This window comes from Thalassophryne amazonica, chromosome 21 (assembly GCF_902500255.1).
Source record: "Thalassophryne amazonica chromosome 21, fThaAma1.1, whole genome shotgun sequence".
Taxonomy (NCBI): domain Eukaryota; kingdom Metazoa; phylum Chordata; class Actinopteri; order Batrachoidiformes; family Batrachoididae; genus Thalassophryne; species Thalassophryne amazonica.
Window position 1 is genome coordinate 19902717 of NC_047123.1, and position 12311 is coordinate 19915027.

At 39.2% G+C, this 12311-nt stretch overlaps 1 protein-coding gene across 1 annotated transcript; it reads right to left on the reverse strand.

The window, feature by feature from the left end:
• Positions 1-680: 680 nt before the first annotated feature.
• LOC117503500 (pinin-like) lies at positions 681-10311 on the reverse strand. The gene is made up of 7 exons (XM_034162747.1): positions 10175-10311; positions 9876-9948; positions 4533-4676; positions 2539-2600; positions 2367-2456; positions 1238-1330; positions 681-1141 (listed from the first exon to the last, which is right to left on the reverse strand). Exons 1-7 carry the CDS (start codon positions 10175-10177, stop codon positions 1091-1093), a joined length of 516 nt encoding a protein of 171 aa, XP_034018638.1. The 5' UTR covers positions 10178-10311; the 3' UTR covers positions 681-1090.
• Between the last annotated feature and the right edge of the window lie 2000 nt (positions 10312-12311).

Sequence of the window (12311 nt, forward strand, 5' to 3'; positions counted from 1 at the left end):
TCCAATTCCTACGATAGCTTAGGTACAGTGGGGAGCCCGTCTCCCCTGATGGGACAGAGGAGATCAGATGGATGAAGAGAGAGGTGCTCAAATGCTTCACCTCAGCGAGCTTTGTTGGCCACTCATGGGTGGTTTTGTTTCTTGGCCAGAAAACCTTAAATTCACAGTCTAAATAGCAAAACGGTAGTTTCAAGCACGCATGCGGCTCTTAAAGAGAATGACACGCAACAATGGGATTAGTGTAATTCATATTACGCCCAAAACACCTGTGATAAATTAAAATGAAATACACCCCCTTTGTGCCCTGCACTTTTACTTTGAGCACAGATTACAAACTATGTAAATAGGAAAGTGGAGTTGAACGTGCCTCAAATGCACTCACCCTTAAGACCGTGCATTAAATCTAATGAAAATAGGGCCCTAAATTGTACATTTTTGAAGGGGGAAATTCAGCTGAGTTTACATACTCATATTTTAACCAATCAACAAAGTTCAAATAAAGCCACTTTCATTCTAGTTTGCAGAGATGGGAGTAAGTCACCAATAAGTCACTCTCAAGTCATGAATCAGCAAGTCAAGTCTCAAGTCATAATGACCACCAACTGTTTGCAAGCTGACTTGAGACTTGCAGATTGATGACTTGAGAATGAGTTGACAGTGACTTCATCCCAACTCTGCTGGTTTGCAGCAAAGACTTTGTGCTGTTGGCCACAGCATAAAATTTCAGATGACACTGTCCAATGTGAACAATCAGGCGAATCAACAGGCGTTTGATGAACCGGCCACCTGACAGCAGCATAGTGAAACGTCATGATCTGCACTAGGGGTGTAACAACATGTTATGTGGGATGTGCGAGTTCCGTACAGTGTCTCGCACCATGAGCAGACTGCATCATTACACCCGTAGTTCGAACATGTGGTGTTTCACTCCGCTACATGCAGCTCAGTGCCGCCCAGCTGTGACGACAAGACACACTTGTCGTTCCTTCATCAGAAAACACTTTGTAATCATCCTCCGCGAAAGCTGACGTGTTGCTTCCCGAGTTCTGCTGACGTCAGAGTCGGGAGATGGCCGCTGTCCACTCCAGCATCACAGGGTAGAGTTGAGGAAGTCTAGAAGCTCTGCACGATTTTTATCTCGCTGTCAGGAAAACAACACAGATTTGATCTTTTTAATTAGAAGCTGAACTGTGAAGGGATGTGTTCATGTACTATAACTGCAGACATGTGGTATTACCTTTTTATCCTCCTTTGACTTCTTGACTTTCATCTTTATTTTCTTCCCTGAGATCATGCTGTACTTGCCATCTTTCTTTCTCTCCTTCAGATACTGAAAGAACAAACAATAAAGCGATTAGAGCAACAGAGAAACAGATAAATCTGATTCTAAGTTACAGAACAAATGTGTCCTGGTCACAGGTATTAGCACCCCTGAATAATAAATACAAAATTTCAAATATGTTCAGAAATAAATGAAAACAAACCCATTTTTGAACACTCAGTACTAGGGGAGCTACGACCACTACCTTTGCACCCCCCGCCCAGGACTAAACCAAACCAACTTTTTTAGGTTCCTTAGATGACCCCAAAACACAATCAGAATGTTCCCAAAAATAAAAACTGGCCTCAAGCCAGTTATGCAAGATGGTGTCCAAGATGGCCGCCAAAATAGGGTTTTTCACTAAAACACCTTTAAACAACATACGTATAAACAACTTAAATATCACAGAGATTCAATGGGAAGACCATTGCAGGTCACGGCAAACTCATTTGTGCCTAAATTCATTCAAGGTTTAAGATTCAAACTGGCATCCAAAATGGCCGCCAACAGACCCTTATCATTAAGTCTCTGTGATATTTAAGTTGTTTAAAGGTGTTATAATGAAAACCCCTATTTTGGCAGCCATCTTGGATAACTGGCTTGAGGCCAGTTTTTATTTTTGGGAACATCCTGAATGTGTTTTGGGGTCATCTAAGGAACCTAAAAAGGTTGGTTTAGTTTAGTCCTGGGCTGGGAATCCTGGTGAGAACCCTGGGTTTATTGTGTCGCAAAAGCGCAACGTTTGTGGTGCAAAAAGAGATAAATGACATGATTGTGTCATTTGTAGTGTTCTAGTAAGTTCTGTGTGTAAGCATAATCATGGGTCTTAACCATGACACAAAGATGAACAGAGGTTAAGCGCTCCCTTTTTAATATACGGTACAAAACACAACATTAACATATCCTACTTTCTGTTGCTGCAGTTAAAAGCACGTCCACAATAAGAAGCTGTAACGCCGTTTAGCTGCACTCAAACGCAGTGAGAGGGAGGCCAGGTGGAATCCTGACAGGTATCGAAGCTGCCTGTACATTTTTTTTTTTTTACCTTGGAGATCTGCACAGGTCCTGAGTTGTCTTCTCCTTTCACCCGTTTCTTGTCCTTTTTACATTTATGTTTCTTCTCTTTCTTCCCTTTCTGGTGTAGAACACCACATGAGTCAGACATATTTGAACGAACTTCAAAAATCACACTGCTTGAAAGAAAAGCAGAAAGTTACTTTTTTGTGGTGCTTCTCTTTTTTCCTCTTCTTTGACTGTTTTCGTGATTTACTGTGAGAGTCTGGGGACAAAGAACAACACTTGGAATCAAACAAGCATATTCTGGATTTTAAAAAAAAATACAACTGTAAAGCACTTTGGGAAAACATCCACGTTAGAAATGTTCATGATGAAATGCTACAGAACAACATGATGTCGGTAAATGAGGCTGTATTTTGGAAACAGTGCAAAGCCATCAGGAAGATATAAGGGAAATCTGACAGATTTGGAATATTGATGCTGCAACATGTTGACAAAGGATGTGTGAAGGAATTCCTTAACCCAACTTTTTTTTTTTTTTTTTAAGTGTTCAGCAACACCTCTTTTGACTTTTACCCAATATATTTTTCATCCAGTGATGCGAGTGGCCCTTTAAGACAAAAACAAAACAAAAACAACAACAGCCAAAAAAAAAAAGTTAAAATTTTCACATCAGTATTTTCTCAACAACAGACAGGTCATATATCAGTTTTTCTTCATTAAACACATGCATACCTGTAAAAATCCCCAAGTGGTAATTGTGATCCACTACAGTAGGAAAAAAAAAAAAATCTACAAATTTGAGTGCTATTTTTGTTACCTGAACAATCATAAACATCCAATACCCTTATGCTAACCATAGGCTCTAAAAAATAATAATTAAAAATACATAATGTTAATAATAGTAATTACAAAAGCACATCCGCACACTCATACGACAATCAATTAGGTCCAATAGTCTTCAAAGATGAGAGATAAAAGGTTGCCACACCTTCAAACCCATCAGCCCTCCATCCAAATCTAAACTTGATTTTTTCTAGTTTTAAGAAACATAAGATCTTTCAACCAGAGATAAATTGGATGGGGGATGTGGAGCTTTCCAGGATAATCATATTCTGTGTCGTGGTAACAATCAGGCAAAAGCAATTGCATCCACCTGCGAGCTATTAAAAGGACACAGTGGGGACTCCAGGAACTCCAAAAATAGTGATTGGCGGACAAGACTCCAGCCTGTACCCAAAAACACGAGCGATAACATCAAAATAAGAAATCCAATAAGTTTGGGGCAAAGAAAAAATACTTAAATCACAGGAAGAGGAGTTACATCTGTAACACAGATCAGAAACATTGGGAGAAATTTTGGATCATTTGGACTTTGACAAATACAGCCTGTGTACTACTTTAAACTGAATAAGGGAAAGTCTTGCATAAGAAGATGACGTACGAATTCTGTCAACAGCCTTATCCCAGGAACCTTCACCGAACTCCAGATCCAACTCTTGTTCCCAATTACAAACAATTTTATTAACTGGATGACTGCCATTGAAAGAACAAGACTATACATTAGCAATATAAGTGCTTTCTCATGGGGTATAAGTTCAAGAAGTTAATCCCAAGGATGTTTAGGGTGTTTGTCTCTTTTGCTGTAGATACACTGTACCACTTCGACTGTATTTGATGTTATCAGAAACCTGTCAGCTTGTGCAGTGCCCTCTAGTGGATGTATTGCTTAACATCCATCACCGAGGCAACATAAATGACATACAGAAGAATGTGAAAAGTAACATTACATTGATGGATTAACATCTGTAAACAAACATGACTCACTCTACATAGGTCAGTCAGTGTGGTTTGTTTGTGTAAAACAGTGTATTATAGCTGAAAGAGCATCGATAGTATTTCAATTCCAAAACTACCCAAACACACAAAAGCAGCTCAGAGGAGGAAAGCGGGCCACGCGTGCAAAGTGCTGGAGTTGGACTACCAACATGTAGACCTGGATGAGACTCCTGGTCACACTTCCTGACTATGTCCTTGGACAAGAAACTTCATCTGTATTGTCTCACTCCACCCAACAGTAATTCTGCTACTGCTTAAAGTCCAGGATCATACTAATCTGTCTGAAAATATGGAAGTTACTTAAAAACTAACAACACTATCCAGACACTACTGCAAATGTTGAACACACACTCACCACTACTGCTCGAGCTGCTCCGACTTTGGCTGGATGAGGAAGATGATCTTGATGAAGATGACGATAATGAAGATGAAGACGAGCTAGAAGAGGATGATGAGAAGGATCTACTGCGGCTGCGTTTCCACTTCCTTTTTTCTCGTCCTAAGTAAAGAAAGATAGAAAAACAAGTATTTTATCAATCAATCAATTTTATTTATATAGCGCCAAATCACAACAAACAGTTGCCCCAAGGCGCTTTATATTGTAAGGCAAGGCCATACAATAATTACGTAAAAACCCCAACGGTCAAAACGACCCCCTGTGAGCAAGCACTTGGCGACAGTGGGAAGGAAAAACTCCCTTTTAACAGGAAGAAACCTCCAGCAGAACCAGGCTCAGGGAGGGGCAGTCTTCTGCTGGGACTGGTTGGGGCTGAGTGAGAGAACCAGGAAAAAGACATGCTGTGGACGAGAGCAGAGATCAATCACTAATGATTAAATGCAGAGTGGTGCATACAGAGCAAAAAGATAAAGAAAGAAAGAAACACTCAGTGCATCATGGGAACCCCCCAGCAGTCTAAGTCTATAGCAGCATAACTAAGGAATGGTTCAGGGTCACCTGATCCAGCCATAACTATAAGCTTTAGCAAAAAGGAAAGTTTTAAGCCTAATCTTAAAAGTAGAGAGGGTGTCTGTCTCCCTGATCCGAATTGGGAGCTGGTTCCACAGGAGAGGAGCCTGAAAGCTGAAGGCTCTGCCTCCCATTCTACTCTTACAAACCCTAGGAACTACAAGTAAGCCTGCAGTCTGAGAGCGAAGCGCTCTATTGGGGTGATATGGTACTGTGAGGTCCCTAAGATAAGATGGGACCTGATTATTCAAAACCTTATAAGTAAGAAGAAGAATTTTAAATTCTATTCTAGAATTAACAGGAAGCCAATTAAGAGAGGCCAATATGGGTGAGATATGCTCTCTCCTTCTAGTCCGCGTTAGTACTCTAGCTGCAACATTTTGAATTAACTGAAGGCTTTTCAGGGAACTTTTAGGACAACCTGATAATAATGAATTACAATAGTCCAGCCTAGAGGAAATAAATGCATGAATTAGTTTTTCAGCATCACTCTGAGACAAGACCTTTCTAATTTTAGAGATATTGCGTAAATGCAAAAAAGCAGTCCTACATATTTGTTTAATATGCGCTTTGAATGACATATCCTGATCAAAAATGACTCCAAAATTTCTCACAGTATTACTAGAGGTCAGGGTAATGCCATCCAGAGTAAGGATCTGGTTAGACACCATGTTTCTAAGATTTGTGGGGCCAAGTACAATAACTTCAGTTTTATCTGAGTTTAAAAGCAGGAAATTAGAGGTCATCCATGTCTTTATGTCTGTAAGACAATCCTGCAGTTTAGCTAATTGGTGTGTGTCCTCTGGCTTCATGGATAGATAAAGCTGGGTATCAACTGCGTAACAATGAAAATTTAAGCAATGCCGTCTAATAACACTGCCTAAGGGAAGCATGTATAAAGTGAATAAAATTGGTCCTAGCACAGAACCTTGTGGAACTCCATAATTAACCTTAGTCTGTGAAGAAGATTCCCCATTTACATGAACAAATTGTAATCTATTAGATAAATATGATTCAAACCACCGCAGCGCAGTGCCTTTAATACCTATGGCATGCTCTAATCTCTGTAATAAAATTTTATGGTCAACAGTATCAAAAGCAGCACTGAGGTCTAACAGAACAAGCACAGAGATGAGTCCACTGTCCGAGGCCATAAGAAGATCATTTGTAACCTTCACTAATGCTGTTTCTGTACTATGATGAATTCTAAAACCTGACAAACTCTTCAAATAGACCATTCCTCTGCAGATGATCAGTTAGCTGTTTTACAACTACCCTTTCAAGAATTTTTGAGAGAAAAGGAAGGTTGGAGATTGGCCTATAATTAGCTAAGATAGCTGGGTGAAGTGATGGCTTTTTAAGTAATGGTTTAATTACTGCCACCTTAAAAGCCTGTGGTACATAGCCGACTAATAAAGAACTGGAAATCTGCATAAAACTTTGTCAAAGGTTTTTTTTTTTTTACTTAATAAAGCCATGTTTAATTAACAATTGGTGAAGCTTGAACGAGCCTGCTGTGCAAATGTCCGCTGGTTCACAAAACAGAATTATAGTTTACCCATATTTCCATGAATGGTACTTTATGTCGTCATATGAAATTGACTTTACAACCACTTACATCTACAAGAATTTTTTAAACAGGTGTTTTAACTCTGGTATGGAGCTCAAGAAGACGGAACAACTTGAAAAGTTCATTAAGAAATCATTAAGAATCATTAATGTCTCAGCACTGCACTGCTCAACCAAACTGTGGATGTGCTGAAATTTCCAAATTAATGGATATTTGGAGTTATTTTTCATTATTATGTTGGCTGTATTTGTAGTTGACATCATCTAAAAATGATTTCTGGCCTGGAGGGAGTTCTCACTGGCCACAGTATTCATGGTATGACGCAATACATATCATGGTGCACTGTTACACTGGTGATGACTATGACAGTGGTGTACCACCCACCCCACAAGCTGTATGTATTTTATTTCTGTATAATTTGGTTAACAATATTTCATGGGTAAATACTTCCATTCCACCATGAAGCTGGATAAGCTGTATAGGTGGGGTAATGGTTTGTACATTGGACTGTGACACCGGCAATCTGGGTTCGTTTCTCTGATCACAGTCCAGGTCCTAACTAGCACTTCAAATAGGGGTGATGGGGAGGTGCAGAGACATGTGCCGTGGGCCCTTCTAGAAGTAAGCTTAGTGCTTTCGTTGATAGCCCACTGTAAATAAACTTTTGTTTTTCTTCAACTGATGATGCAACAGATCAAAGTTGCACTCTGCACAGTTCCTGAAATCACAGTCACAGAAGTCTATAACACCTTCAGAGTTTCCATGAATGTCTTGGTAGTTGTGCTCGTTCGTCGTCGTCTTCTTCTTCTTGCAAGGTCAGTTTTATTGTTTATGTATCGCTTCTCTGACATTTCTAAATAAAAATGGCTGTAAATGTGGTCATTTGTACTGAAAACACACATTTACTATGTCCAATTATATATAGTATCTAAAAATGGAAGGACTGTGTGTAAAATTGGTTCCAATTCATAACTGGTTAATGCTATATGAATAGAGTCTGAAAATCTACATGATATAAGTTGATTTCTTCATTTCAACTGCAATGTGGTGGGATATCTTTGTTAGTTGGCTATGTACCGCAGGCTTTTAAGGTGGCAGTAATTAAACCATTACTTAAAAAGCCATCACTTGACCCAGCTATCTTAGCTAATTATAGGCCAATCTCCAACCTTCCTTTTCTCTCACAAATTCTTGAAAGGGTAGTTGTAAAACAGCTAACTGATCATCTGCAGAGGAATGGTCTATTTGAAGAGTTTCAGTCAAGTTTTAGAATTCATCATAGTACAGAAACAGCATTAGTGAAGGTTACAAATGATCTTCTTATGGCCTCGGACAGTGGACTCATCTCTGTGCTTGTTCTGTTAGACCTCAGTGCTGCTTTTGATACTGTTGACCATAAAATTTTATTACAGAGATTAGAGCATGCCATAGGTATTAAAGGCACTGCGCTGCGGTGGTTTGAATCATATTTGTCTAATAGATTACAATTTGTTCATGTAAATGGGGAATCTTCTTCACAGACTAAAGTTAATTATGGAGTTCCACAAGGTTCTGTGCTAGGACCAATTTTATTCACTTTATACATGCTTCCCTTAGGCAGTATTATTAGACGGTATTGCTTAAATTTTCATTGATACGCAGATGATACCCAGCTTTATCTATCCATGAAGCCAGAGGACACACACCAATTAGCTAAACTGCAGGATTGTCTTACAGACATAAAGACATGGATGACCTCTAATTTCCTGCTTTTAAACTCAGATAAAACTGAAGTTATTGTACTTGGCCCCACAAATCTTAGAAACATGGTGTCTAACCAGATCCTTACTCTGGATGGCATTACCCTGACCTCTAGTAATACTGTGAGAAATCTTGGAGTCATTTTTGATCAGGATATGTCATTCAAAGCGCATATTAAACAAATATGTAGGACTGCTTTTTTGCATTTACGCAATATCTCTAAAATTAGAAAGGTCTTGTCTCAGAGTGATGCTGAAAAACTAATTCATGCATTTATTTCCTCTAGGCTGGACTATTGTAATTCATTATTATCAGGTTGCCCTGAAAGTTCCCTGAAAAGCCTTCAGTTAATTCAAAATGCTGCAGCTAGAGTACTAACGGGGACTAGAAGGAGAGAGCATATCTCACCCATATTGGCCTCTCTTCATTGGCTTCCTGTTAATTCTAGAATAGAATTTAAAATTCTTATAAGGTTTTGAATAATCAGGTCCCATCTTATCTTAGGGACCTCATAGTACCATATCACCCCAATAGAGCGCTTCGCTCTCAGACTGCAGGCTTACTTGTAGTTCCTAAGGCTTTTAAGAGTAGAATGGGAGGCAGAGCCTTCAGCTTTCAGGCTCCTCTCCTGTGGAACCAGCTCCCAATTCAGATCAGGGAGACAGACACCCTCTCTACTTTTAAGATTAGTCTTAAAACTTTCCTTTTTGCTAAAGCTTATAGTTAGGGCTGGATCAGGTGACCCTGAACCATCCCTTAGTTATGCTGCTATAGACGTAGACTGCTGGGGGGTTCCCATGATGCACTGTTTCTTTCTCTTTTTGCTCTGTATGCACCACTCTGCATTTAATCATTAGTGATTGATCTCTGCTCCCCTCCACAGCATGTCTTTTTCCTGGTTCTCTCCCTCAGCCCCAACCAGTCCCAGCAGAAGACTGCCCCTCCCTGAGCCTGGTTCTGCTGAAGATTTCTTCCTGTTAAAAGGGAGTTTTTCCTTCCCACTGTAGCCAAGTGCTTTCTCACAGGGGATCGTTTTGACCGTTGGGGTTTTACATAATTATTGTATGGCCTTGCCTTACAATATAAAGCGCCTTGGGGCAACTGTTTGTTGTGATTTGGCGCTATATAAAAAAATTGATTGATTGATTGATTGATAAAGAGGCAAAAATGACAAAAACTGTCTGCTAATATACTTGTGGACCAAACTGTATTTTTGTCTATTGTACTTTGCCTCTCTCATTGATTGTTCTTACTCTTTGTGCTTCTTCTTTCTTTCTTGTATTGTTTATAATAGCCTCTTTTTAAACCTTTGTGTTGCCTTTATATATGAAATCTGCTAACTTAGCAGTCAAAAGGTTAACCAGACTGCGATTGTTTTTAAAACTGTTTAATGCAAACAAATGTAATCTGACGTTTCTTACCTCTGCTCCTGGATCTCCTTCTTTCGTCTGTTTTGGAGCTGGAGTCACTCCTCCTCGACTCCACTTTTGTTGACTATTATGGATAAATACAAACCGGTGAATATATTAAAGGAGTACGTTTAACCCGGTAAGACTTACACACTGAAAATAACTGTTGGTTTGCACATAGATACATCGCACAAAGAAAACACAGTTTATGTGCATGGCTATGCTAATTAGCTTACGCTAACTAAGTTAGCTAAGGCAAAACCGTGTTTAAAACACATTGTTAACATTGGCGAAATGAATACAGTACTGACCATGACAGAGCGTCTTTAAATGGGAGAAATAATATCCAATAATAACTCAGTTAAAGTGGAAATTCGCTCACGTATGTCGCTTTTTAACTAGCCCTTCACGGAAGAAATATTTTTCCAGTCACGTGACAAGTACGTCATTCGAAACTATCATATGACAAATTACTGCCTTCTTCTTCCTCATTTCTAAAAGCGGTTAGCCTCATAACGAAAGATCTATTCGCGCCACCTACTGACATGGAAGGTGTATGGGGATTTAACAGTCCTAAAGAATGACTAAACAAATAAAAAAAACTACATGCTCTTAAAAATAAGCAACTTTGCTCCAATTTTTATTTGTTTCATTGCGGACAGATGACAGAATGTTTCATGTTTTGTGTGTATAACTTCATTTCATTTGTTAATATACATCCATTCCTGCAAACGCCTTTAAAATAGGACTTTTGTTCATTCAAAACCTATTATATAAATCATTTATTCTGTAATTGCACTTTTATAGAAGAATAAAAACCAGTACATTTCCTATAAGGGGATGGGACACAACTGTAAGTTGACTTTGGCTGTCAGCCCATCTTATTTTCACCATAAGTTAAATTCTCAAATGTATAAAAAGGAGAGAGTTTGCCGTACATTTAAGCAGCTTTTGTTGCCATCTACTGGGTGATGTGTGAATTTAAGGGCTTAAACCCAAAATCTAGTAAAAATTAATTAATTAATCAATTAATTAAAGGCGTTTATAAATGTCAGAAATGCACGATTCTTTGGCAGCTCTTTGACCTCCAAGGATTATAGACTTTGACAAATAGTATGATAGACAGACAGACAGATAGACACTGTTGTTTTGAAATACAGTGATTAACGAAATACAAATCAAATCAAATCAAATCAATTTCATTTATATAACGCCAAATCACAACAAACAGTTGCCCCAAGGCGCTTCATATTGCAAGGCAAAGCCATACAATAATTACAGAAAAACCCCAACGGTCAAAACGACCCCCTGTGAGCAAGCACTTGGCGACAGTGGGAAGGAAAAACTCCCTTTTAACAGGAAGAAACCTCCAGCAGAACCAGGCTCAGGGAGGGGCAGTCTTCTGCTGGGACTGGTTGGGGCTGAGGGAGAGAACCAAGAAAAAGACATGCTGTGGAGGGGAGCAGAGATCAATCACTAATGATTAAATGCAGAGTGGTGCATACAGAGCAAAAAGAGAAAGAAACACTCAGTGCATCATGGGTATCCCCCAGCAGTCTAAGTCTATAGCAGCATAACTAAGGGATGGTTCAGGGTCACCTGATCCAGCCCTAACTATAAGCTTTAGCAAAAAGGAAAGTTTTAAGCCTAATCTTAAAAGTAGAGAGGGTGTCTGTCTCCCTGATCTGAATTGGGAGCTGGTTCCACAGGAGAGGAGCCTGAAAGCTGAAGGCTCTGCCTCCCATTCTACTCTTACAAACCCTAGGAACTACAAGCAAGCCTGCAGTCTGAGAGCAAAGCGCTCTATTGGGGTGATATGGTACTGTGAGGTCCCTAAGATAAGATGGGACCTGATTATTCAAAACCTTATAAGTAAGAAGAAGAATTTTAAATTCTATTCTAGAATTAACAGGAAGCCAATGAAGAAAGGCCAATATGGGTGAGATATGCTCTCTCCTTCTAGTCCCCGTCAGTACTCTAGCTGCAGCATTTTGAATTAACTGAAGGCTTTTCAGGGAACTTTTAGGACAACCTGATAATAATGAATTACAATAGTCCAGCCTAGAGGAAATAAATGCATGAATTAGTTTTTCAGCATCACTCTGAGACAAGACCTTTCTAATTTTAGAGATATTGCGTAAATGCAAAAAAGCAGTCCTACATATTTGTTTAATATGCGCATTGAATGACATATCCTGATCAAAAATGACTCCAAGATTTCTCACAGTATTACTAGAGGTCAGGGTAATGCCATCCACAGTAAGGATCTGGTTAGACACCATGTTTCTAAGATTTGTGGGGCCAAGTACAATAACTTCAGTTTTATCTGAGTTTAAAAGCAGGAAATTAGAGGTCATCCATGTCTTTATGTCTGTAAGACAATCCTGCAGTTTAGCTAATTGGTGTGTGTCCTCTGGCTTCATGGATAGATACACATAAAAACCACAT

Bases quoted from the DNA above. Each gene is read 5' to 3' on its own strand.
- LOC117503500 (XM_034162747.1), bottom strand. The intron at 2,601-4,532 runs GTGAGTGTGTGT...CTTTGTCCCCAG, and splicing joins GAGCAGCTCGAGCAGTAGTG to ACTCTCACAGTAAATCACGA. The intron at 1,331-2,366 runs GTAAAAAAAAAA...TTGTTCTTTCAG, and splicing joins GACCTGTGCAGATCTCCAAG to TATCTGAAGGAGAGAAAGAA.